We start from the raw sequence: 27,679 nt of genomic DNA on the forward strand, positions 1-27,679 counted from the left end.
GTCCTATTTGAAACAATGGGATTCGCAGCAAATACATTCCAAAAAGCACAGTGAGACAACCACTGTTATCAGTATACTTGGTAACTTGAACAATCAGAGTTAGGCAAAGATAATCCTAAAGTTTTTTGGGGTTTTGTTTGTTTATTTGTTTCCTTTTAAAAAAAAACTTTTTAAAGTTGTATTTTTTTCCTAGTCACTTTGCATATTCTCTGCTGAAGCACTCTAGCTATAGTCTAAGTTAGCCTTTCTCCCCTTCCCCCCCCAATCGCTCAACTCTTCTTTGAGGAGATCTGTACAGGAAAAAGATGCAGGTAACTTTCCCTCGAAGCCCTGCTGGGCTTTGCAGGGCAAGAGCTTCAAAGAGGATCAAACATAAAAGGGCCTAAACCCAGCAAAATTGTATTGGTCCTGTGTTAAGAGAAGCCAAATGGTGTACTTATAACCACGTACAAAATGGGAAGGGAATGAGCAGTTTGTACTTGGTGGTTAGTTTGGCTCTTCTTAGAAAGACTTTCTTCCAAAGATGATTTTTTTTTAATCTGCAAAGCCAGGGCAAAAACAGTCAAAACGGCAGCTATGCTCATCACTGCCTTTCTTTGTGGAGCTATCAAAAGACAGGCTTGGAATCGCTTTAGCCTGGTGTGTAACTTCCATTTTGTCCTCATTTAAAGCACTGTCATGTTACGGGGTAGTTCAGACAAGAGAAGACGACTACTGCATAAAACAAATTTTATTTTTAGTTAAAGACAGTGGCAGATGGTTCCCTCAGCGCAGCCGGCGGGCTGAAGATCTGGTGATGGGAGTTGTTTTGGTGGGGGTTTCTTCCTCTTTTAATTCTGCTGATAGCTCTAAGAGAGTAAAATGTGTCAATAACCAGCACTCCACTGCCTTGAACAGAGAAACCTACAGGCAGCCTAAGCAGTGCTCTGAAGCCCTACACACCTTCTGCCCACTACCAAAGGAACATCCCTGATGGGCCAAATCTATACTCTTACTTCTCCACCTTCACCTTTTGAGCGTACCCGCACAATGCCTTACCGTCCTCAGAGCTGTTCTCCTCATCACTGGAGAAGGTGATAATAGCTTTTTTGGGTGGAGGGCACTTTTGGGCACGCTTATGGTTTCGGAGGGTGCAAGGCTGGGGTCTGACAAAATCTTCATCCCTGTTGGCCATGCTCAGGGGCTGGCGGCGTGAACCTGCCAAGAAAAAAACCAAAATAAAAAAAAAAAAAAAAAAGAGAAAGGCAGCAGCCATTCTGTCTGTAAAGGTGAGGAAAAGTCCCTAGGTGTCTCTGCTGGACTGCAGGATCAGGGGAAGGCTGCAGTCTCACAAAAGGAACATACTTCCTGTTGGCTTCTGCTTGGCCGGCTCTGGCATTGGAGATCCACTGCCTTCCTGGCATGTCTCTGCTGAATCCAGCCCTCGGTTATGGGAGGCAGACAGCTTCTGCTCCAGCTCTTCAGCCAGAGCCTGATGGAGGTGTAACATGGGGGGGGGAAAGAAGGAGAAGAAGGGGGGGGGGGGGGAGAGGTGGAGGGAGACAAGTATTACATATTACATCCACAGCAGAACTGCCATTATATTCTCTGATAAATTGTTGGGGGCAAGGAGTAGCCTGCTTGATATGGAGAACCACAGGGCTTTCCAATTGTGTGTAAAAAGGAATCATTTTCTTGGCCTGGACACTTGCCCCCCATCCTTACTTTAGTCTCAGGTTTGCCGCCTGCTCTGCGGAATCGAGACAGCACAGTTTGGAAACAACTGTAGACAGCTGGGTCTTGGAGCTTGTCTGCAAAGCAGTCAAAGTTGTCCTGCAGCTTGTGAAGGCCCCGTTCCGAGACAGGAAGCAGAGTAAGGCAGTGGGACAGATCCCGATATTGACGCTCAGTTCTGGGAAAGACAAAGATTGCCCTTATGACAAGGGGCGCGTAAGGATGAGCATGTCCTACCTAGAACTGCAGCACACGGGGACAAAGCGTTTCCTGCAGGTGCTTCTACCCTGCAGAACATGAGATTCAGGTTGTTCTGTTACAGGTCAGTTACAGAGTGCCATACCATACCATACCAACCACTTCACAACCATCTCTGTATTCAACCGAAGACATTGACTTAGTGTCTGTCAGAAAAACATGAAGGCTTCACTGTTAAACAGTCACTTGTTTAAAAAGTGTCAGGAGTTATTGCAGGCTAGGAGGAAAAAATACACTCAGTGAGGTGAGGACTCTTCTTGAAGGGCCTTATTTCAACTGAATGATAAAAACAACCCCTGGCTGCTCATTTTTGCATGTTTAAGATAGTCTCAAGCAGAAGCTTTATTTGATGTTCACTGTCTCCTTCCTGGCCAGTTACAGTTCAGTTACATAAAGAAGGATGTTTTCATTAAGATATAAAGTGAACAAGTAACAACTGCTGTTTCAAAGGAGGACTACACTCAAATTCTAGTAAAAGTTACTGGGGAAAAAAAAAGGGAAGAAAAAGCAAACCAACATCTTTAACGTAGCTCACTGTGATGGAATGCGAGGACAAAAAGCTAGGCCAAAGCCCCTATTATTAATATATACAAAGCAGAGGTCCAGAAGACTGTCTTGCATATACCCTCTCAGAATGCACTGTCCAAACGCAGACAGATGGAGAACAAAGCTGCAGCATCCAGGTGCTTCCACATCTAAAATCTGAATGATACTTGGCATGTTCCTATGTTTAAAGCTCCAGAAATGCTGAGGAGGGTGATGGTGGCTGCAAAATCTTTTCTGATAAGCTCCTGTTTTAGCCTGGAGTGCGAGTCTTGCTCTAGCATTACCGCTAGCGTGCATTAAACCCATCCTCTTTGTGGTACAGAAATATTAGGGTGTTTTAGTAAAGGCTTGTCCTGATTTTGGCTGGGATAGAGTTAATTTTCTTCCTAGTAGCTGGTACAGTGCTGTGTTTTGGTTTTAGTATGAGAATAATGTTGATAAAAGGCCGATGTTTTAGTTGTTGCTACGTAGTGCTTACACCAGTCAAGGACTTTTCAGCTTCCCATGCTCTACTGACTGAGAAGGCTGGAGGTGCACAAGAAGCTGGGAGGGGGCGCAGCCAGGACAGCTGACCCAAACTGGCCAAAGGGATATTCCATACCATGTGACGTCATGCTCAACATATAAACTGGGGGAAAGCTGGCCGGGGGGCCGCTGCTCAGGGACTGGCTGGGCATCAGTCAGCAGGTGGTGAGCAACTGCATCGTGCATCACTTGCTTTGTATATTCTATTATTGTTACTATTATTACTATTTTATTTTATTTCAATTATTAAACTGTTCTTATCTCAACCCATGAGTTTTCTCACTTTTACTCTTCCAATTCTCTCCCCCATCCCACTGGGGGGAGAGAGCGAGCGATCAGCTGTGTGGTGCTCAGTTGCCAGCTGAGGCTAAACCACGACAAGGCTACACATGGCTTACACGCAGATGGTTCTTTACAAATGTGGTGTGAAGAGCTCACCAGTGTTCCTGGGAGGCAATTTTGGAGAGAGGGGCCACTCTCCACTCCAGCTCAGGAAACAAAATCCAAATATTTCTGGGGAATCTGCAACTCCTGAGGCAGCTGAGCAGGTCACACGCCCAGGCACAGTGTACAAATGGCCAAGATAAGCAGACACAGCTTATCTCAAGGGCAAAGCCACAACGACGGAGAAGGAAAACCACAGGAATGGAGAAAGGCAGGGTGCACCAAATCCAGCGGAAGATAAAATGAAGATACCACTGAAAGTACATGACAGAGGCAGATAAATTTCTACTATGTTATTGGGGGAAAAAAAAAGTGTATGTCTGTGTCAGTGAAGTTACAGCTTGGGAAAAGGAGCAACAACAAAAAAAACCCCAAAACCCAGGAAGTAAAATGATATCCATGGGATGGGTCCTGCACTACATACTCTATAATCAGCACCATGAGCAAGGCATACACATCTTGCAGACAAAGCAGAGCAAAGCCATAAACGTATAATGGCACAAGCCCTCAAATAAGGAAACGGAGTCCCAGGCATAGAGTACTGAGCAGCCCATGCACACAAAACAAGGACAGGCCTGTATCAACTAGATAGTTGAGATCACCCCAGGCAGGACTGCTGGGGAGATCCCAACTTCTTAACACTGATTTCTTAGCTGAGATGCAAGGGAGTAGCCTGTGGAGTAGGACCACAAATGTGCATGAAACCCACACGTGGGGTGTCTCCTTGCTCAGCTGTAATGCAGATCTAAATTGTCACAAAACCTTTTCCCTAAGAAAGGAGGGAAGGGAGAGTGGCCAATCACAGTATAATAGGACAAGAACCCTTAATTTATACATGTTTATTCATGTATTTTAGGAGGAAGATAGAAAAAAAAGAAAGAGGGACCTAATCCAGGTTATTTCAGCATTTGTCACTTTGCCACGTAAAGAATATGATGGGAATCTGTTACAACCACCATATGCAAACTAGTTTCTTGTAACAATTCCTAAGAAGCAGACTTGCTTGTCAGGAAAATTAGGATTACAACCCACCTGGCAGTCCGGAATCGCTGACAAAGTTTCTCCACCAAGCTCTCTGTCTGTTTGTCTTTTGTAATATATGAGAAGAGATGTCTGCAAAGGAAAAAAAATGGCAAAGTTGAAAGCCCAGAGAGGAAACCCTATTTCTGCCCACACCATGGTATGCTTGCAGGTATCCTATCCAGTGGTCAGCTGGGTGGTCCTCCAAAAGAAGACAAGAGAGCTCTGTATGCCTCAGACTTGGTTCAGGAGAAGCTATAAGCATATATACATATTTCAAATAGTAATCACAGTCCCTGTTGGGGGACAGCTGCTATGACATAACATATAATTAAAACTGCATGTTTGCGTAATAGCACCTGCCTAGGATAAAACTAAGAAATCCAGCTAAAGCAAAGACACTTGCAGGTCTGGAGTTAGAAGTGCTAATGTCTGTGTGGGGTCTGAGGTAGGAGGGATGCTGAAAAGGCTGCAGTGTCGACTTTTGATCAGCTCCTTCCATCCAGTTCCAAGAGCATGCAACACCTGCAGACAATCTCCTCACTTCTCAAGTTGCACTGGCAGACTAGTATGTCTGACAAGCAGACCTTGAGGGGAGTAGTGTGGCATGCGGTATTTCCCCCCCCCCCCCCCAAAACCATTCCTGTGACTTTTTCATTATTAGTTTGCTGAAGGTGTGTTGCTGTATTTTGGATCAATGCGAAAGTGTGAGCATTACTTTGCACTAAAGTGGGAACCAAAGCCTAACAGAACTTAAATGCTAACCTGATCCCCCATTTTTCTTAGCTTCTTGAGGAACAGAGAGGAGATGTGGACTTTAACACAGTTAAGTACTTCTGTGTTTTACATGATGTCCTTTTGCATTTGTTCCAGCATCAAGTCACCTTTCTTTAACTTCTGTGACCAGAACTGTGGCAGCATTCCAGGCAAGGTCTCACCAGCACTACCAAAGCTTCCCTATACGTAAACGAGAATTAACTTGACTGCTAAAATAGCAAGTGGAATGCATCTCTAACTTTAGCCATAGCTTTACAGCAGAAGTTAAACAATTTCTAAACATTCAACCTTACACTTTGTTCTGCTAGTTTTCATCTCAGTTATTACTGTAACCCTTTCATTCTGCATGAGTTAATCCCGTAACAGTGATGCTCCCCCCACTACCCCTACCTTTTTTTACACTTCTTTATTCTCCAGTTTGGCAAGTATCCCTGGAGCATAAGCCACTGCTTCCTTCCTAGCCTGTGCTTTTGTCCACCATGGTTTCTGAGTTAAACTGGATCCTCTCCGCAATGTAAGCATTTCATATGGGAAAACAGTTCCGTTTCAACTACTATTCCCTTTTTTCCCCCGTTTAAACGATATGATGTGGTGGCTAACTGATGATCAGGTCTTCTTTAAAATGCATTAGCTTTAGACTAATTTGATACCTGTCTACTTAGTTAAATCGATACTGCCTTTTCTCTTATTTGCCAGGCACCTCCAGTTCTCTCCCTGTATGTTGTTGGAAGTCAGAAAAGTCCACCTATAGCTGTCTTAACCACACTAATCACACTTTAATGCAAGTGCTACACTTACTATTCTCTAGGTCTGTGGTAACACCTCCAGTTTGACATTTATTAAAAATTGTACTGAAAATTCCAGAATTACGTCCCATTCTTTTTATACATATCTTCTTGTTTCTCTGTGATGGTTTGCTTCCACTTCAGACACAAACTTCCCCTTCTACATGTGCTGTCAGTAGCCACATGCTGTATTTCCTATTATTTCACATTACCCTCCTTACTGAAAGCTGAAGCAAAACATCCGTATGTTTTTGCAGCCATAAATTATTTTCAGTCTCAGTTGCAGCCTCACTAACAGAGCTTTTCTGTGCCTTGCAATTCCTACCTGTCCAAAATCCCATCCCTCTTCCTAAATGCACTGGAGTCGTGTGGACAGAAAGACTAGTTGAAAAATCACTGGAAATTTTATTGTTGTTCTCTTCAGCAACAGCAATACTTTTGTTCTGTCCAACACTCCTCTCTGTAATCCACAGGGATTCAGGCAACCCAGAAAACTCCTCATGTGGTTAAGTTTCAGATGTGAGAGGAAAATTTCTGTAGTTTACCACTAAAGACATTCTTTGTGCTGTCTATGAGCAACCAATACCCTCAGACTAAAATATTCCATTATGTCTCTATACTATGGAGTAAGGCTTTCTTGGAAAAAAAAAAAACCCAACAACCCAAAACAACAACAACAAAAAAAACCCCAAATCTGTTACCTTAACTACAGCTTTACTAAAATTGCTTAAAAAAATCCAGGCCACCAAAATGACAAAGGCAGCAGAGTCTTTAAAATCTGTTATGTTCTCCTAATGTTGCATATCCACATTCCCATGCATAAACCCACCTGTTTTCCTTTTCTAGAGGGAAAGTCATTTTGAACGAGCTAGTGGAAACTCTTTGTGGAGTCTCCCCTCACCCCCAACTATGTGGCTTTAGAATCGATTGCCCTCAGCATGACTCCATTTCAGATGCAGACTGAAAAAGTCAGATCAAGGAGAACAACTGAAAAAGCATTTTGTGTATGTCACTGTAGTTTCTCTTCCCTGGATCTGGCACCCCATTTGCATAAAGAGGTCCTGGTCAGAAGAGATTTCTTTAACCCCAGAATACCTCATAATAGTGTGGAAGGATTCCTCCTCTACGCCGCAGTTAGGATCTGAGAGACGACTGATTATGTCTGGAAGCAGGTTATAGATGGCATTACCCTGTGCAGAATACAAGGTTCTACATGAGATACGGAATTATAAAGGACAGCTCGAGTCAAGCCAAATAAGCTGCCCACTTAAAATTACCTCCTTTCTCCCCACCCCAAATCTACTGCTTGAAAACATCAGCTTTTTGAAACGAGCTGTACACAGCCAACCAAACCTATCCAGGACTACTTGGCTGAAGCTAAGGGAGAAAAAAACAACCAACAAGCTAACAACAACTGCAACCCTTGGTTGGTTGCTCTGCTCTTTGGCAGACTTGGATGCAGTTTCTTTGCTTTCCAACCTTGTCACAACCCAACACAAAAGCTTCCTGATAAAGGAAGCTTAAACAGCAGTTCAGCTCAAGGAACTGCCTCCCATCTTGCCTGAAAAGGCCCAGTTGAGGTTCCTTTTCCCACTGCTTTTTCATGGTTTTGTCATAGACACTGCAGAGATAGGAAGTCAGTGCAGTCGGGTGGTCGGCTCTGCTTTTAATAGAGCAAGCCAAGATAGTAAAGCCCCAGTATTATTGCAGCTTCTCAGGCAGTAAATCTCAAACTCTGAAGGGCCCGCAGCAGCCTTCACGTTGAATGAACAGCGTATGGGGGTAATGTTGCTACCGTTCTTACCTGCTTGGGCTGTAACTGCTTCAATTTAAGTATCGCAACGTCACACAGCCAAGAACAACTTTGAAAGGTTTCAGAGATGATGCATTGTCTGAGCCATAAGGTCAGGGAACTCTGTTGTAAGGCCTAAAGGTAAACTGCAGAAAACTGTCCCCTACCCTGTGTTAGGTGTTCACAAGAAAGCAAAGGGACAAGGCACTGGTTTGGAGCCTGCCTTCTGATGTGAATGGATGAGGTCAAATTCAGCAACATCAGGGTTGAAACAAAACTCATGTTGCAAAATTTCCTTTATCTACCCTCATTTAGGCAACAAAGAGGAACAGACAGCTGCTCTACACCACTGACACACCTTCTCCAGGACTCAATTCTTGTGTGATTGACCCAGCCTCCACCAGCCCTTCCCCACTCTTGTGAACTAAGGTCCCTGAGCATCCACTTGCCTTGTTGGAGAGTTCACTGAAAAAGTTCTGAGCTGTTCCCATGATTGCCTCCTCTGGGTCTATAAGTAGAGTTGCCATTTCGCTCACTTGGCCCTTCACCTTTACCATGTCTTTGAGGATGAGGTGAGTCATCACCAGTCCAGCCGTCTGCCTCACTCTTGGGCAGGGGTCCCGCAACCTGACAGAAGCATATAGTTACCGCAGAAAGCGGCTGAGTGAGTATCTCTAAGCTACTGATACCCATGACAGCCTACTCCACAGCCCAGGTCTGTTGTCTCCCTGCACCGACACCTTCAAATTTGGTTTCCTGGGTCATTCTCACCTTCTGGAGGCCCAGTGTAACCCCTCCACAGAGCTCTCATCACCTGTCCTCTCCCAGCAATGAGTGTAGCATTACCTGGCATAGAGATGTGATGTCCAAGGCTCCACCAGGTTGGGGAAACGGATGGCCAGATCTCCTGCTGCAATAACAAGGTTGGATCTCACACCAGGCAGAGTGGACTTCTCCATCATAGTGAACAGCAGGCGCAAGTGGGCGTCACAGAACTCGGAGCTGATGAGATAGGGTACAGAAAAGGCACAGATACCAAAATTCCATTTCTCAGAGAGTAGCGAGACAAAAAAAACCCCCAACCCAAAATCTATGAACGCTCTTTTGTGTTTGTTCTCTCCACAGGAAAGGAGTTGCAATGTTTGCTTGTGCTTTAGTACTAGGGAGGCTGGGAAGAGAACACCGGCATGGCTAGGCATTACCTGATCATGCAGATTTTGCCAAGAGTCAGGGCTGCAGCAGCCGAGAGTGCCGCATCAGTGTAGAGCCCAGGGTTGTTGCAGATCTTGAGCACCAGTGGAACAAAGGCAGAGAACAAGTGCTTCCCTAGAGAGTGGGGATAAAGACCACAAGTATGAGAGCACTGTTTGCGCATCCCTTTAAGAGCAATTATTCAATTTATCGCAGAGCTCCTGCAGACTATAGAAAGTGGTTGACTCACTGTCACCGTTGAAAAACCACCTCCAGAGAGGCAGAGCAAAGAAACAGACAGCCTACATAGAAACTGACACCGGACAAAAATGACAGTGTTTCAGTGTTTCCTTCTGAAGGAAAACAGCCTTCCTCCTTCTGGATCTGTTACCCACTGTACCTGTTCTTTCACACAGGCAGACGGAGCCAGTGATCCTCGGTGGCAGCCCCACTTACCATCTAGAAGTTCTGTCTCACAAATACTGCGGATGAGCTCAGCCTCGGTGTCATCAGCTGAGGCTCCCACGAGGCCCAGCTCCTCCTCCATAGTGGTCTCATTTCCCGTGCTCTGTGCGGAAAGGAAAACTGTAAAAAAGATGACAGGCAACAATAACCCCTTCCTTCACAAAGTACTCTTCTCTCGGGCAAGAGGTGCATGTGTGTTACCAGCAGCACGACTAGAGTTGAGAACGACAGACTGACGGAGAGTTTTATAACCCACTTTTCCCTGAGAACTGAATGAAGCTATGAAGGGTAGTCCAGGATTTGCCAGTCCATGTGCCACAGAACACTAATGAAAAGAAAGCCTAAGCTACTGAAGCTACTAAGCTGAGACAGACATAGGACACATCTGCCATCGATGCCCAAGTCCAGCACAACTTAAAGGACATGCAAATCCTAAAAGCAAGAAGTTCAAAGTGGCCTTTGAATTGCTGGTCTTGTGAGCAAGATTATGGGAAACCTTATAGCAAGGCAAAAGCAACACAAGGGAAGAAAAGAGACATGGGCGTTGCACGGGGACCAAATCTGCATTCAACTGCTGCTTCTCGCAAAATCTTGTAGTAACCTCCTCCTGTGTGGGAAATGGTAGTGACGCTGATAAGCAGGGTGGATGAGGAAATGAACTACAAACTTCTCTGGACATAGCGGTGTAGGCATCTAATGGAGACTGGATACCTAGGGACACACAACTTTTTTCTCAATTCTTACCCAAGAAAGTCAGCCTCACTACACTCTGGAAAATGTTCTGAGGTAGACCTAACCAAACAGGGTATTTCTATCATACAGATCCCATTAAGAAGGCTACTATTAAACTTTCATCGTTACTACCTGAGAGAGGATAGGACCCTCGAGCCCTATGGACCAAGGTTCCAGAAGCCCTTTTCCAAAACTCAGGGCACAAATGGGTGTTCTTCACCACTAGCAGCAATTGCTAAAGATTGCACTGGTAAGAAAGGAGGTGATGAGTGAAAAGGAAATGTTTGCCTGAAGCAGGAAGATAAACATGGCCAGGACATCACCCTTCATCCTCTCCCCTCTGCCTGTTCAAAACCCAAGATCAGTGGGAGAGTTTTATTGAACAGGGTCATTCAAGGACCTCAGCTCTCCCTGTCAATCCTGACCAACACATACGTTTCTATTCCCAAAGCATGCATTACCCTGGACCTCATACATCGTCAGGAGTGCATTCTCCAGAATTTTGCTGAGGCAGCAGAAAAGCTGTCCACAGGAAAAAAACCCCTCAGTTCTCACCCGGGGTCTCTGCTTCTTCGTGCTGCTGTCAGAATGCTTCTTCGTTTTCTCCTCCTCTCTGAGGATGCGGCGCCTGCGTAGCTCTGCACTCACTGACACTTCCAAATATGCTACCTGCTGCAGTGCCACCTGTCCCACAAGGGACACCAGGTGCATCAGCAGGAATGTGGGGAGACTGCTACCACCATCAGAGACTCTGCTGGGAGAAGCCCCTGGATCTAGTGGAGAAAAATTACTACAGTTCAGTGTTGATCTAGACCTCTTCCCCCATCAGTTACTGCCAAGTCTCACTGTATAACCCATCTCCATGGTCCACAGGCTCCTTCACAGCACTTGCACCCTTCCATGCCAACACCTCCGCTAGACCCTCAGCTCTGTTTTCCTCCTGCAATTACTCTAGGCCACCCAGTCGCAGCACTAGAAATCATGGGTACAGATTTCCTTCACCAGCTTTTTTCCTCACCAGCTTTCTGCCCATCAGACTCCTGCAGCTTCTCCAGAGCTTGCTGACTGCACACCTGCAGGATGTGAGCACATATCTCCTCTGCCCCTTCTGCTAGCTGGTAGATGAGCGTTATCGCTGCCTCCATGAAGGGGATCCAGTGACCGCTTGGCTGGGCAAAGCCTGATGAGAAGAGGGAGCCGTGTACCACACATACCAGCAACAACACAGGCTGTCTCACAGCCCAACTCCATCTCCTCCAAACCCACCGCTGACTTGAGCTCACCTTTACTCACAGTCTCACTCAGGCATCCAAAGAGCATGTGGTTCTGTGGCAGTCGAAAAGGCACACTGTTCTTCCCCAGTGCTGGCTGCAGAGAGAACAGATGAGTTAGTCTTACCACGTAAGAGATCCCCCCATGCCCTTCCCAGTACTTAATCTCGCTATGTGCACAATGCTAATCAAACCCATGCTAGGCCCATGGCAGGGACATCCAGTACTGCTCTGCAACTAAACACACAGCAGGGACATTACTGTCACTTTTGAAGGCATCGTGGCAGCACTGGGTGGATTTAAAGCTTGGACAAATGATGATCCTAGGCCAAGCCAGACAGTTCAACTATTTCACCTTAAATCAAAATAACTCTTTTGAAATCTCAAAATGACTCTTTTAAAATCTGTTATTATTTACTCATTCTCCACAATGAATGAAGAGGGAAACCTTTAGAGCACCTTCAGAGTTATCAACAATAAGTCAACTAGACGCCCTTGCCTAGGGGTACTAAACAGAACCATGAGGTTTTGTTTAAAAGCAAAACATCAGTAGAAATAACAGAGGATAGCTCTGGATCCAACACCACCTCACACTTAGGCTGTTGCATATACTCTGTATCAGTCCCACCACATTTTAGGTTGGGAATAAGATAACCCAGAGAACTACTAAACCAAGTATGACAATGCCTGAGATACCCCTGCATGTCTGTGGCTGCCTGATCAAGATATACTTGACCAAAACAAGCTACTGCTTGAGGATTTACTGGCTTTCAGTAGCTGGAAGCAAAATTTCTCAGTTCACTACAATCCTACGCGCTGTACTGAACTTCTGGTTGGGGGGGAGGGGGGGGAGGGAAAGGAAGAGCTACCACAGTCATTCAAGTATCTACAGCTCAGTCCCTTCTCACATACAGACTTAACTGCAGAGTTAAGTCAACCTAAAATTGAATTACAACCTTCTTCAGAACATATAAGAATGTTGTAATACACATTAATTCATGAAGGTCTTGCAGTAACGTCCCCAGTGGAAGGGGCAAACGCAGAATGATGGTGCTGTGTGAAGGAGGCTGCTTTTATGCTGGAACTCCTGAACAAAAATGCCCTAAATGCTTGGGTCAAAACACAGTTGTTTTTTTTTTTTTCCCCAAAGTGCATTAAAAAAAAAAAGTATAAATTGTTCCCCAGACAAAGAAGCCATCAACCATCATGTTGTTGTAAGTACAACATGGACAGGTTTGAAAACCTTTCATGTTTTATATTCAGCTGTACAGCTGACAACTCCCAAATATCAATTAATAGGGAGGGCAAAAGAATCACAACACCAGAAAACATCAGTAGAGGAAAGGGCTTCATGGTTGAGGAAACACAAATCAGCTTAGAACTGGGAGCCTCAGGAAGAGAATTGAAAGAAAAACAGATTTTCTTGTGCACTGAACTCTTTACTAATTGAATTCAGCCTGTTGCCTAATGAAAATTCTTTTATTACATTGTTCACTGATGCGTGCTAAGCTTTCCAGACAGTGCTGCTGAATGGTCTCAACCTACTTAATTTCAAAATTGGTAAAAACTTAATCACTTCTCTCTCTTCTCAATACAAACCATTTTCCCCCCTTCTTTGTTTCTGAATGACCTCATGAACAAGCTAAGAGTCTTACCTTAGGGTTACTGGCAAGTTTGGAGATTGCATTGCATACTTCTTGAGCCAGACGATAGTCTTCACATACCTTCTCAGACAACCCTACTGTCACCAAGACATCCAGGTTGCTACCTATGATCTCTGGCTTCCCTCTATGGAATGGAAGGGATGGGGGTATTACATGAGTTGCTGCTGAAGGTCTACAGAAGTATGCATAACCAATAGAAATACTCCTTGCACCTTGCGGAAGGCAGTGGCTTGAGTAAGGGGGGGGGGGAATCCATCCAATGACTCAAGATACAGCTATAGGGGCAGCAAGCAATATTCCCCAGAAGCCAGTATAATCCATACTCCACTACAAGAGGAGGTTCTCCAAAGTGAAGAACACTGGGCATACTGTCTCTTTGTAAAGAAAAAAGATTCTTGACTCTTCTTTCTTATCAGAAAGGAGCAAAACTTAAAAGGGTAAGACAAAGAAAAAAGTTGCAAAACAGAAAAGAGTCCAGCAGCTCAGGACTGGTGATACGTGACACTTCCTCCCCTACTGCAGGAAACAAAACAACAACAAAACCCTCCAAAAAACCACGCCCACACACACCTCCCTTTCTACCACTGAAAGGTAGAATTATGCAGGCCTGGTCTGAGGAATATACAATTAACTGGGTGAAGAAGGCAAGAACAGAATCTAAAGTATTTAAAAAGGGAATCTAAAAAGTTCATAGCGGGCATCCATAGGACAAAAGCAAAATCACCTCCCTCAGCAGATTTGTGAAGAGCGATGCTGTTCTTATTTCACACACACATACCCATGGACTTGACACAGGATCTCATGGGATAGCCCAGAAACCTACGGTTTTCTTTAAATCCCATGATTTTAGGGAAGGATATTGATTTTGAGACAATGTCTACAATTCTACTGCAAGCACGTGGGATGGGGTGGTAGAAATACCTTGGAAGGAATATCTAATACTCAAATTGCAGAACTGGCTCTAAGCTCCAGAAATGGCTCCAACTCTAGAGCCAAGAACTTTAAGATCATCATTATGCAGGCCTATTTTTGACTGATGAAGGACTGAAGTAGGAAGAGCAAGAAGAAATCAGCAGGTAAGCTAAATGCCAAAGGGTTACTGGGCTGGGAAACTGAGGAAATGAAAACCTTATAGTGCAATTACACTCTTTTTGCCCCCAGAAAGGGAAGCAGATTCATTTCCCTCCATAGTAAAGGCTCCAGACATTTCTACTCGGCAGCTTCTCACTGTTCTTATCCAAACACAGACAAAGCTGCAGAGCTGTGACACGGTAAACCCTGAGAAGGGATGGACATTCAGAACACAAAGAAAGTAATGGTCGTCATACTCATTTGGAGACCGTGCTGGTGGGACCCAGCACAACTGTGTTTAATTCCAGGCTTCGTTACCCCATGACCTGGTTACTAATTTTGAAGCTGCAGAACAAAGGGTCAGCTGATGCAGCACCCACAGTTCTTCGATAAAAATCAACTCCCTGTTCATCCTCCCACGCACAGGATTAGACCGGGCCCTGGGCTCACCGTGCCATCATCCCCAGCAGTATCACAGCAGCACGTCGTTCTAGTGACGAGCACTGAGATTTTTCTGTGAATCGCTCCCAAAGCAGCTGGATCACAGCAGGCTTTATTTCATCTTTCTGCACAAACTCTGAGATCTGGAAAAGAAATGCAATAAAACAAGTAGGGAGAGGCAGAGGAGGATGGACTTCAAACCAACAAAGACATTAACTGCAATGACTACCATTTTAATGTAACAGACATCTAAGATCACATATACAATCCAAACCCAGGCAACGCAAGTACTCACTATTTCTTCTAAGCACTGTATCGTTCCTAGCGATGCATCCACCATGATGAGAGAGAGAGAATTCACCAGGCCCTGGGCCCTGGCCCTTTGAAGGGGAGGAAAATAAAAAATAACAAAAAAAAAAAGGTAAAGAAAAAGCAACTGTCACAGTTACTCTCCTATTCAGAGAGTTGAGGACATCTATTAGATAACAGAGCTGGTCCCTGGGGACAGGAAAACTTCCCCCTCCACAAGCTGGAGTTCTCCAAGTCACCCAGCTCAAGTGCCAATGACCATGACGTGGGCTCAAAAGTCCACTGCCTTGTGCACTGCTGCTCAAAGGCCCAACAAGAGGCACTCACCAGCCACTTCCCAGTTTGCTCTCAACCACAAGTCAAAGTACTGTTCCCTAGAGCATAAGAAACTGAAAATCTCTCTATGAACAAATAAGGCCAGAGCTCAAACTGCAGCAGAGTTGTCTCCAAGCAATACTATCAGGAAGAAATAAGCAGCAGTGAGTGCTTTTTATTGCCCTGATGGTACAAATGAGGGTGAGGTATGGTGCATCTCACCAGGGATCACACTTATCTTAGTGAATGTGTATCCAACAGGATTTACATGTGGGCAAGTGCTAAGAAAAAAGAGCAAGTGCCACAGTAGAGAGAAGACACAGCTCCTCTCTAGTGTGGAAGAAACAAGCATGCAAGCAGCACACAGCTCCCACCCCCAAATCCTCAATAAGGTTCAGCAACAAAGACCCCATTAACATCCTCTCATCTGCCACGCGTAGAGATTTGTTACAAAAAGATCTAAGATTGGTCTGAATGAAATACAAATAGAAATGTGTGTGAAAGCACCCAAACGATAATAATAATGACAACTAACCTTTATAGTGTGAGGGATAAAGAAACGGTGTATATTGAAAAATCAAGGATACAACTGACAGTAAGAAAACCAGTAAACACTGAGGAATGTGTTGTTTACATCAGAAGCAGAATGCCTACACTCAGATAAGGCCACAGCATGCATGAGTTGTCAGCAAAAATCCTGAGCTCTGGTAACAGAAAGACCACACTGTATACCTTTCCTCTTATTATCCCAACAGGATGAGCGACTACAGCCATAAGAAAATAAAATGAGGGAACAGACATTGGGCAACAACTTTTCCCACAGAGGGTGAAGTATGCAAGACACTTAGGCATGGGGTGACTCCATAACAACAGCTGACTCCCAAAGGGGTTGAAATAGCCATCCAAAATATCAGTTCATTGTTGCCAATCAAGAACCTAGCTGACATGACAAACATTCATAAATGACACCCCTTGTTCCCTATCACATAGAGACCCTACCCAGATCATTTGGGCACATGTATCTTGGTGCAGTGCTTTGTACGAGAGTGAAAATTATGAGAACGTTAAACGTGAATGCCTGATAACAGTTTCATTTAAAATAATTCTTAGTTTCTCCTTCCATAAGGTCTCACATGGAGTTTTGCTGCATGAATTTCCTACACCTGAACACTATGACAAACCAAAAGCAGAAGCTCAGCAGTAGGTCCCACAGGAAGATTGGCATACTCAGATATATAAAAACATCTTGGAACTGCACAAGTGTTGGTAACAGCTCAAAGAGAAAGCATCTTTACTAGTGGACACAAACCTTACGTTTCAGCTCAGCATGAAGCGTGGCAACTTTGATTTCTCTTGCTGTCCATACCCCATTCCCAACAGCTCCCCAAAAGAAGAAACAGGGGAGGAAAAAAAAAAAAAAAAAAAAGAAGAAAAAAAAAAGAAAAAAACCCCTTCTGATTAGGAAGAGTCATACCTCTCCGAATCCCCGCTGGGTCTCAGATAGAGCCACCTGTAGGCGTTCAGCACGGCTTCCTTAATACCAGGCTCTTTTGACCATATGAGGGGGAGCATCCTGCGGACTCCAAGCAGTGCCTGGGGCACACCAAACTGTGAGACTGTCACAAAGAACTCAATGGCTTCCTGCACCACTGCAGAGAGAAGAACAGTTGCATTAGTGCAGTTCTTTCCTAGTCCCCATTAGAGAGGCCATTAAAACAAATTCATAGGCGTACTGCTCTCACAGCAAACCCTACAAGCATCTAAGATCACTGCTACTGTCTGCAGAGGGCTCAAGTCAGAATGGGGTCACTAGTACAAAGATGTAGATGTCCTGGAGGAAAACAGGCACAGGTTAACAATATTATAGCTAAACGTAATGTGATACATTTAGGAGAAGAGCACAGAGACCCTGTCTGAGAAAGAACAAAAATCTCTTCTGGGAAACAGTAGCTTTGGGAAAAAAAAGATCTCATGGTCACAGCAGATAAAAGCAGCTGAACGTTAAGTACCAGTGTGATGCTGTAACCAGAAGAACTAAGCTGTTTCATGTATAAATGGGGTAAGGAATAATGTATTTGAGTTCACCTTGACTACTCCTGAAATATAATGCCCAGCCTTCTGCTCATAAGACAAGAAAAAAACATTAAGTTGGAGAGCATTCGCAAGAGAGCCACAGTAATGATTAGAGGGACTGTACAATGAACAGTTCATAGAGTCGGACCTCTGGTTACGTGGGAGCTTACACCAGTATAAGCCTCAACTTATAAATCTGAATAAAGATCCCCTATCAGACATATCTTTGTACCTAGACAAGCTGGTATGCTTCCTCTGCTCCCAGTCACACCAGAAGATACACTTTTGCAACAGAAAAAATAAAATTAAATCTTTAAATCTTAAATCAAAACCCCTAAATCTGAGCACAGACATCCCTTACCACTACCCCCTCACCTAGCAGCATACTGTCTCCAAATGGAGACAATGTCTCAGGTGTCCAGACACCCAACTTGCCTTCCTTACACTACAGCATAGGACAACAGGGAGGTGGAAAGTTAGTAAAAATCTGCACAACCATGAAAAAAATAAACCAAAACCCAGGTGTTTAAGTGTCAGGTGAGGAGCACCCTCTCAGCCTTGAACTTCAAATGACCTGTAAAGACACTGAACTCAGGAGTTCATTTTTGTCTGTGCAAACAGCTAATGACATCCAAACCTTGCTAGGGAAGCCCACATGCTTATTACGGGTAACACATGAGTTCTCAATACAGATGAAACCTCAAAAGCGTCTGCATGAAGCTAGGGCGCTCTAGTGCCCAGACCCATCTGTACCCCAGAACTATGCGAGTGGTTGGCAAGTGGATGTGCCAGGGAGGATGGGAGAGGAGGGAGCTGTGCCCCTCTATGCCCCAGCCCCCTCGAGGGTGCTGATTCATGATAAGCACTTAAAAAAAAAAAAAAAAAAAGTCGAACTGGTTACAGTAGTTCTAACATTAAATCTGAATAGCTGAATTAACTCAAAGGTCTACTCATCACCACCTTTCACTACAGCACTGAAGAGGACCAGGTCACATAACCTGTTGATCAGGATCACTTTTAGCTACAGAATAAAGTTTAAGGAAAGGCGAGGCAGACGAGACAAGCTGCTCAGTTCCCCTCTTTGGCCAGCATAACACCTGAAGCTGCATCAGGGCACTGAGCAGGAACAACCCAGCTTCATTGGCCATGTTTACTTTGGGAGAACCTCAGCTGAGATGATGAACATACATCCCCTCCCACAGGAGGGGGGGAGCCTCCATAAATTAAGTCATTTTGGTCAACTGGCTTTTAAAAACATTTTCAACCTTGACATTTAAAAAATGGAATCCTAAAAAGTGCATTCATGCCCTAACACCACCTCTTCATGACACCCATTTAGATGGTGCTTGCTTTTCCGATATCCTGGAAGTGCCTGTGACATCTGCTCAGTGAAGAGGAGCTCCTCCAACCTTTTCTCCTTCCCCTGGAGCTCCACCACTCCCACGTCCCCTCCTCAGCAAAGGGAAAGATCTGGAAACTCTGAACAGGGGAGAAAGGGCCCCGTGGCTATTTCACACACCTGAGACACAGTTTTCATACATCATCTTGCTGATCAGGCTCAGGGCTTCTGTGATTTTCACTGAGAAGTTGTAAGCATCTTGCAGGTATTGCACCAACATCTCCTGTTTGACCAGCTCTGTTTGAGGCTGCTCTTCTGGTACAACTTCTTCAGTCTTAAGACAACTGTTGCCACGTGGAGGATCCTCACTGTTCTCACCTGGGCATGAACCTGCACAGCACGAACACTTGTTTGTGAGCAGTATTGAAGGTACAAGAGAAACAGCCACAGTTCAGGGTATTTTAACTCTTCTCTCTCCACCCCATAGTGACACCTTCCAAAAGCCAGGAGACAAAAATCCAAATTCTGCCATCAGGCTTAGCTACAAGGACAAAATCTCAGCATGCTGTAGAGCAAGTTCCAGTACTACAATGTGATGCACCAGAGAAATGCCAACTTAATATAGGGGTGGAGAAAGGCATGGTCCAGTTAGGGTAAACTCCATTGCAATGCTGAAGGGGTTAATCTGAACTTGATAGCTCCCCAAAGATGGATGAGGCCCTAAAAGGGAATCAGGGCAGAGTAGGGAGAAGGCAAACACTACTACTCCCTAGCAAAGTTTGTGCAATTGTGGAGAGTTGACAAAGTTAAGAAGATTAAATTATTTAGACGGTAGCCTTTTGATAGAAATGAGCTCAAGGGGATTGGCTAGGAAACCTTATTCTGAAACAAACACCAGAGATAAAGCATGTGAAGTCTTAAAAAGATGCCCAGAGGTTTGAGCCCCAGATAAGCAAGACTTTGCTTGGATCAGATACTTGGTCGAGGCCGCTAATGGTAAGCATTACATGCCACCACCTGTTCAGGAAGCAGAACTCCTGACAGATTCAGACAGGACAGAAAGGTGTTAGTAGATAACATTGGCTTCACTCCCCTCAGCAGATATTATGCGAGTTAAAGCATCAGAAATGCACTTCTAGTGGGAACATGCAACTGTTCCGACTAGAAATGAAATAACAGGACTAATGTGATCCAGCGAAAATGCCAGGCCACTAGATGAGCAAATGATCCAGAGATGGTGCAGCTCTATGAGCTGTTAAGTACACACAGACTGAGCCCCACGGGTCAGAAGGAGGGACAAGACGTTCCAGAGGGTTTTGGTCTAGCTCCAGCATCAGCTTGGACTTAGGGAAGAGACAGAATGGTCTGAAGTAGTTACCCGTGTAAAGTCTCTTCAGAACGTCCAGGATTGTTGCCTCGTTTTCCTCTGTGGGGCCGCTGAAGGGCTCCTTCCCCCGGAAGCGACACAGGGCCTTCTGCGTAAGGCGGGCTGCACTCCTGGACAATGACATTGCCCAAAGAGAAGAACATCAGCAACCCGTTAGGGCAGAATACAGGGGAAGCCATCCAACTTTGCCCTGAACACCTGGGAAAGCAGCTCCTGCCAGCATCTTGTGCTGGGTGCCCATGTCAATCTCTTCTACAGAATAACACTACCAGAAATCATCCCTCTACCCTGGAGCTCAAACCTTTCTTGAACAGAGAACGAGAGACCGACACATCCCTTGGGATAAATACTCTCAAACTACAGAGCCTTCTTACTTGTAATTCAGCTTCCTCAGCAGCCCAGTGATTTGCTCTGATGTACTCTCCACTGTTTCCTCAACTTCCAGCACCTCCTCTTCCCCTTCCTGCAGTGGTTGAAAGAGCTGCTGTGTGGCAGCCCTAACTTCTGGCAGCATCGCTTCCCACTCTTCCTCTGGGGTGATCGCTGGAGCTATTAAAAAAACCCCAAACAACGGAGATGAAGAATATAGAGACTCAAATGAGACCCTAAATGAGGAGAGAAACTCAACTGGAACTTAGGAATTCTACTTTTTTTTTTTTTCCACAGGCAGGCACTATTCCCATTGCTGGTCCCACCCAGACTGCAGTAAGAATAGACAAGAAATCTTTGGCATAAAAAAGAAACCACTGAGGGTAAAAAAAAAAAAAAAAGACAGGTAGGAGAGAACCATCATTTGCTATTTATTGTTTTGTAGGCAGCATCAGGTCCAAGGCTAATCAAGTTTAAATTAATATTTGACAAAAATTATGGCTCAAGCAGTCCTTGAATGGTTGAAAATAGAAACCTGGGAGGGTGTTCATAGGTATTTTCAGTTCTTACCCTGAAAATAGAATATTTAGCTAAATGGACTGTTGATCTAAATATGGACATTCATATGGTCCTTTTATAACACCACTGTATGAAAAACTGGTGAGAGTTTAATCCCAGTTATCTGGCCTCACCGTCTCACACAAGTAAGATCTGAGACAAAAGCCACCACAACCTGGGAGCAAATTTAAGATGAGGAAAAATAAGCCCTGGTATGCCCTGGAAAGGTGAAAGAGGGAAAAAGGGAAATTACGTGCTGTAGATCTGCCACGGTCCCTCATTTCCTGCAGCTTCTGCACCTCTTTCTTCAGTGGCTCGGCCAAGTCAGTACAGCTTAACTGAAGATGCCAGGAAGAGAAGAAATACGTTACTTACCCTCCTTTTTCTGAAATGCTAGAATTCTCCTTTCTCTTCCACCCCCTGCTCTAAGTTGTCAATCCCCTCAGATAACCCTGTTTTTGGAAACTGGAATAGTAGACTCTGGCCATCATCCTAGAATGGGAACTGCTGTAAATAGCCAGTATGAGGCTCAGAAGCTCAGGAAAAGGTGCAGCTAAACACAAAGAGCTGCAGCTCTGTGCAGAACGTTCTAAAAGACTAATTCTGATCCTAAGGAAAGAAACCTCACAGCAGATTCAAATCAAACCGCTGCAGGTTTTCTCACCATCAAACACATCCCTCCTGGCCTTCAGCATACCTACCAATTACACCAAGCGAGAGGAGAGCCAGAGAAAGCAAGATCTGAACCTGGGAAAACCAGAAAGCTCCCACCTGCAGAGTGAAAGGCTATATTGTCCCTCCCACAAGACACAGAAAGGCTGCTGCCCTAGCTATAGCACACTGCAGATATTCAGCCTGCAAACAGACATCTAGCATATCCATCATACTAGTCGGAATTACCTTGCAGGAGAAGGGATTGTTGGACAAAAACGCAGCCAGGAGCTGGATCGCATTTTTAACTACTACCACAGATTTGTCTTGGAGACGCCCAACAGCCAGCGATACCACAGACTGAAACTGAGTCAAAGGCAGGGCCTAGCACACAATGAGAGGATAGACAAAGTTCTCAAGAAGGCCTAGAGACTCATGAGAGGTTATTTTACTGCAGACATATTAATGTACTAAAAGGCACAGATTATAGATTTACAGAAAAGTCTAGGTCTGAAGTGACCTCTGGACATCATCTGGTCCAACCTCTGTTGAAAGCAAGGACTTAGATTAGGTTATCCAGGGTCCTGTTGAGTCGAGTCTTAGTATATCTAGCGAGGGTAATGTTTTCCCATACCAATGTCCAAAAAAAGCTTGCATACTGTGTTCTTCCTTCTAGTCTGTCCCAGTAATAAAGAGCAGCATTTAGTTTCTGTTCCCCAGTCCCCTCGCCCCTAGGACCTTTGGTCTCTTGGGAAAAAGGAATTGCAGTCACCACAGTACACAGGGACAATACCTTTCTCTGTTAAACTTCAGTCTCTGGAGACAAAGAGCAGGGTGACAGAAAATCCCTTAGAAAACACAACAAGGGAAGGGATGACTGAGGCAACGCCATTTCCCCAGCACAGACTTACCTTGCACCGAACGATTCGAGTGAAAAGCTGCAGCACGCGGCTGCGCACAAAGCTACTGATGTCACAGATGTGGGCCTGCAGCATATTCAGGAACTGGTCCCGAGTACCACGGGCAGCTTCCTCCAGCTGGTCACCGTTCAGCACCTGCACCAGCACTTCCGCCATAGCCGCCAGAATGGCATTTCGCATCATGTAACTCTGCAAAAAAAAAAGAGCTGTTGAACAAGGAACAGACAAAAAGGCATGACTTGATATGCCAAAGGGAAGTATGGCCCAAAGTTTGGGTCATCCAAGTCCCAGGCTCCAGCCTTAAGTGAATTTCTCCATTATGGACTTTGTATTAACCTTGGGTGAACATGGCTGTGCCTGCAAGAGCGTAATCCAACCCTGCTATCCAGCTAAGTCCACAAAAGCCAAGAACGGATATGAGAAACACTTACAGTTTTTAAGGGCAGTTTAAGAAAAGGTAATAAAATGACAAACTCATTAAGTACTGAAGAACAACGGACAACAGCTGGGATCTCAGACCAGTAAGCAGTCTCCCATTCTCTGGTATCTGGGAGTGACAACCAGACAGTAGATGTCATGGCTTCTGTTTCCTTTGCATCTTTTAGGTAAGGGCAAAACCTGTTCCAAAGGGCAGGTTTTGGCTACTTGACCTCTGTGAAAGAGGTTCTGTTTTCAGACAGAAAAACCAGATAGCAGCACGTCCACCACTTGACTTCTCCAGACAGGTAATAATTGTGGAAATGTACCTCCCCATCCAGGTGACGCAGGAGAACACTTATGTTGGATAGCACCAGAGCTGGAATCTGTTCAGCCAGTTCAGTTATAAAGGTAGCATAACCCTTGATTCCAGAAGCATCATGGGCCAGATCCTGCGGACATTTCTGTCCGATTTCTCTGCACAGAAAGATGAAACAAGGAATAGGGTGCCTCAAGTTGCTAGGGATAGAAGGACAAGCCTCAGTGTATTTTTCTCACCTTAGCAATTCACCCACCAGGCTTTTCAGACCATACTCTGTAGCCCAGAGGCTCACAGCCTGTGCAAACACTGGAGCCACATGTTCAAAGTGCTGCAGCATCTGTGTGATCTTCAGAGTGGCACCTTTCGCACGTGAGGAGGAAGAAAGAGGTCAGGGAAAGTAACTGGGAATGGCTTCAGGAAGAAGGCAGAAGAGCAGGAACTCACTGAACATGTGATCATACTGAATCAGAGCTGCAGCAAGCAGATGTGTCACAGCCTCCCGTGTGGCACGGTACTTCTGAAGACCAATACTTGGATTCTCCAGGATACGGTAGCAGCTTCCTGTCATTAAGCTAAAGCCACAGAAGAGAGACAGTGAACCTCACTAATCACAATTTGCACCAACATCATTCTAGCACACTGCATGAGGCAAACAGTTCTCTCAAACCAGAGAGATTCTCCAGTATCCTTAAAAAACTGAGCAAACAACATCTGAAGTTTAGAGGCCTTCATGAGGAAAGGAAGAGGTTCCTAAAAAACATTGCTTTTGCCTCAAGACAGTGTCCCGGTTTTGGCTGGGATGGAGTTAATTTTCTTCCTAGTAGCTGGTATAGTGCTGCTTTGGATTTAGGATGAGAATAATGTGATAACACACTGATGTTTTAGTTGTTGCTAAGCAGTGTTTATACTAAGTCAAGGACTTCTCAGCTTCCCATGCTCTGCCAGCGAGGAGGTGCACAAGACGCTGGGAGGGAGCATAGCCAGGACAGCTGACCCAAACTGGCCAAAGGGATATTCCATACCATATGATGTCATGCTCAGCATATAAACTGGGGGGAGTTGGCAGGGGGGCGGTGACCGCTGCTCGGGGACTGGCTGGGCATCAGTTGGCGGGTGGTGAGCAATTGCATCAATTTTTTTCCCCCTCTCCCTGTTGTTTTTTTTTTTTCTCTCTCTCGTTCTTTTACTTTCCATTACAATTTATTATTATTATATTATTTCAAGTATTAAACGGTTCTTATCTCAACCCATGAGTTTTCTCACTTTTGCTCTTCCAATTCTCTCCCCATCCCACGGGGGCGGGGAGGGTGAGTGAGCGACTGTGTGGTGCTCAGTTGCCGACTGGGGTTAAACCACGACAGATGGTTTCCTTAGTTTCCCAGCAATCTGCACCCTGCTGAGGGCTGTAATACCACCTCACTGGCAGATTTAACATTTAACCCTCCCTTCCAGAAAACCAGTCACCCATCTCACCTCTACATCCACTCCATCCCATACCTGACAAACTCTTCTTCCACCACCAAACCACCCCAAAGCTGACGGAGATCCAGCTGCAGCAGCTGCGTGAGCAGCCGTAAGAGCGGCTCCCTCTCCTCTTCCCACAAGGATCCAGAGATCTTGGTACGGTTCTTCTTGTTCTAGAAAGGAGGTTACGCGATGCGATACATCAGCAGCTTGACAACAGAAAAAACACCATCGCCTGTTTCCCTCAAAAAAGAAAATGACTGTTAAATTCTACAGCATCGAGACATACAGTAAGATCTATGAGAAGCTTATATGCCCACATCAAATGACTGCTGCTGTCATCTTCGACCACAGAAGGGAACTCTTGAGAAATTACTGGCACGCTAAGTACCAGCCAGACACTGAAGAGCGAAAGAGAGGCCTGGGCATCTGAGTCCCTGCTGATGTTTAGACACATATTGTCCCTTTGGCTGTTTTCCACGTGCAGTTTCACAGAAATACCAGTACTCCACATGATGCACTGCTCTTGCCGGCACCATGTTTAAATAAATCCAGCTATAACATCTGACAGATACCACAGAGTTCAGCAAGCTTACACGTTTTCTACTTTTATCATCTTGCTTTCCTCCCAGTCCCCTAACCTACCTTCCCACCAGGATCCACCTCCAACAAACCACTCTTGCAGGTTTCCATTTCAAAGGCATCCACCAGGCCAGTCAGCAAATAGCAGTTCATCTTGAGAGTGTTGAGGTGAGCAGCACGGTCTGCATGGCTCAGCCCAGAATCACCCAGGATGACAGGAAGTTCATTGGAATGATGGGACACCACTGAAGAGAGGCAGAAAGTCATGAGCACTCCTTGCCAGGCCGCTCAGCCACCCTCTCTTTTGGAGACTTAGAGCAGTCATCAGATTACCAAAGACGTGTGCTCACATCTCACCAGCTGTAACATGGGCTATCCCCTGCAACCCAAACCTTGGATGCGCTGTCCTATCCTATCCCCACAGCCCCCCGTCAGCTCATAGAAAAACTCACTCAGAGCTGATGCATCCCAAAGATGTATTTTCCAGGGACGCAGGGAAGGGGATTTTCTGTCGGCCTGCCCTTACAGCGAACACGCACAGCTCTGCATTGTCCACCAAGATTACAGACCCGTATTACTGGAATGGGCTGAAGGGGTAACCCAGCTGGTAGAGTCACATTAGCCTTTATATCATCATTGAGCTGCCGAAGGAGAGCAACCTCTCTGTTACTCCTGCTTCAGCTGGAAGCAGCCAATACCCACCGTGCATCATCAGCTCCAGGGCATCCTCCTTGACAGCAGTCCCCACAGCTCGGAAGTGGCTGCAGGGCAAGCACAGTGCATGAGAGCAGCGAGTAAACGCCACCAGGGAGAGGCGCGAGCACCCGGATGCACCAGCCTCTCCGCAACCCTCCTCCACCCGCCCCGCTCCCGGTGTCCCCGGGAGCCCCGGCCCCGCGCTCTGTACTCACTGGAGCAAGCTGTAGAGGGGGTCGAAGTGCTGCAGCACTGCCAGCGCGCCCCGCGCCCGGAAGGCGGTCCGGAAGGCTACGGGGAAACACGGAGAGGGGCAGGGGGGACGACACAGGCGGTTACGGCCGTGAGCCGGCGGTAGGAGCGGACCAGGCCGAGAAGGGTGAGGGGAGGGAGGCCCTTACCTACGAGGGCGGGCGGCAGCTCGCGGACGGGCAGCACCTCCTGCACGACGTAGCGTCCGGGGCCATCGTCCCGCAGCAGGTCGGCGGGGGCGAGGGGCAGGTGGAATTCCCAGGCCGCCGCCATGGCCCCCGGCACAGCCCGACAGACCGCCACCGCCGCCGCCGCCGCCTCGGGCCCGGGCACTCAAAACAGCGCGCGCGGGCCGCGCTCGCCCCGCCCCCTTCCCCGGCCTATCAGCGCCCAGCAGCGCAGCCGCGTGCCAGCGCCTCGCCCAATCGCCGGCTCCCCTTCCCTCTTCGACCGTTAGCGCGACGTCACCCCCTCGTCCTTCCGCTTCCCGACGGCCACAGCGCCCGGAAGGGGCGGGGCCGAAGCCACGGGGCGGGCGGCCCGGCGGAACCGCTCCTCCTCCCCCGGCGGCGGGGGGACCGCCCGCGAGCTCACCCCAATGGCGGCGCTGGTGCGGGCGGCGGGGCGAGCCCTGCTGGGCCGGGCCGCGCCCCTGCTCCGGGCCGAGCGGAGCATTAGCGGCGGCGGGGCGCGCTGGGGGCCCGTGCGGCCCGGCCTCCCCGTGCCCCTCTCCTCGCCCCTGGCAGGGCTCACCCGGACCTTCCGCATCAAGGAGCCCCCGAAGCCCAAGCAGGTGGATCGGTGGACGAAAAAACGGGCCTTGTTCGGGGTCTACGACAACGTGGGAATCCTGGGTAAGGCCCTCCCGACTCCCCGCCGCGGCCCCAGGGCAGGAGGGGAAGGAGGGTGGACCCACCTGCGGGCGAGCGGCTCCTCAGGCAGCGAGAGGGCGGGGGGTGGGTGGGGGGTAGGGGCCGGCCGCCCTGGGAACAGCCTCCTCCAGGGCCTGGCTTCATCCTCTCTGCTCTGCCCTCCTGTTCTCAGGTGGCTTCCAGATCCACCCAAAGAACCTCATCGTGGGGCCCAAGTGGCTGCGAGGCTGGCGGGGGAACGAGCTGCAGAGGTGCATCCGCAAGAAGCAGGTGGTGGGAGATCGGATGTTTCTAGAGGACTACCACAAACTCAACAAGAGGATCCGGTACTTGTACAGGCGGTTCAATCGTACCGGGAAGCACCGCTAGGAGCAACCCTGGGTTCGGCACGTGGAGCGTGGTTTTGTGGCATCACGGTCAGAATAAAGCCAGCTTTCACACAGTTGGGTTCCCAGTGC

General features: G+C 46.6%; 2 protein-coding genes and 1 non-coding gene across 4 annotated transcripts; 1 reads left to right on the plus strand and 2 right to left on the minus strand.

Annotated features, from left to right (window-relative positions):
- Nucleotides 1-712: 712 nt before the first annotated feature.
- NCAPD2 (non-SMC condensin I complex subunit D2) lies at nt 713-27,399 on the minus strand. Of its 2 annotated transcripts, none has more exons than XM_076347450.1 (31): nt 27,266-27,399; nt 26,313-26,388; nt 26,104-26,162; nt 25,465-25,646; nt 24,853-24,992; nt 23,800-23,927; nt 23,592-23,715; nt 23,363-23,510; nt 22,608-22,805; nt 21,946-22,080; nt 21,299-21,383; nt 20,493-20,667; nt 20,110-20,228; nt 18,912-19,121; nt 16,794-16,968; nt 14,991-15,075; nt 14,705-14,838; nt 13,175-13,307; nt 11,532-11,616; nt 11,267-11,428; nt 10,804-11,021; nt 9,508-9,619; nt 9,063-9,186; nt 8,707-8,862; nt 8,310-8,487; nt 7,164-7,258; nt 4,519-4,599; nt 1,705-1,891; nt 1,345-1,471; nt 1,039-1,197; nt 713-848 (listed from the first exon to the last, which is right to left on the minus strand). In XM_076347450.1, exons 1-31 carry the CDS (start codon nt 27,363-27,365, stop codon nt 766-768), a joined length of 4,173 nt encoding a protein of 1,390 aa, XP_076203565.1. In that variant the 5' UTR covers nt 27,366-27,399; the 3' UTR covers nt 713-765. The 2 variants fall into 2 exon arrangements, with proteins under 2 accessions (XP_076203565.1, XP_076203556.1); XM_076347441.1 differs by lacking the exon at nt 27,266-27,399 and adding an exon at nt 26,499-26,623.
- LOC143156007 (small nucleolar RNA U85) lies at nt 25,721-26,043 on the minus strand. Its single transcript, XR_012994559.1, has one exon. It is a non-coding gene; the product is annotated as a small nucleolar RNA U85 (small nucleolar RNA).
- MRPL51 (mitochondrial ribosomal protein L51) lies at nt 26,919-27,663 on the plus strand. The gene is made up of 2 exons (XM_076347862.1): nt 26,919-27,203; nt 27,394-27,663. Exons 1-2 carry the CDS (start codon nt 26,948-26,950, stop codon nt 27,588-27,590), a joined length of 453 nt encoding a protein of 150 aa, XP_076203977.1. The 5' UTR covers nt 26,919-26,947; the 3' UTR covers nt 27,591-27,663.
- Nucleotides 27,664-27,679: the final 16 nt, after the last annotated feature.

This window comes from Aptenodytes patagonicus, chromosome 1 (assembly GCF_965638725.1).
Source record: "Aptenodytes patagonicus chromosome 1, bAptPat1.pri.cur, whole genome shotgun sequence".
Taxonomy (NCBI): Eukaryota; Metazoa; Chordata; class Aves; order Sphenisciformes; family Spheniscidae; genus Aptenodytes; species Aptenodytes patagonicus.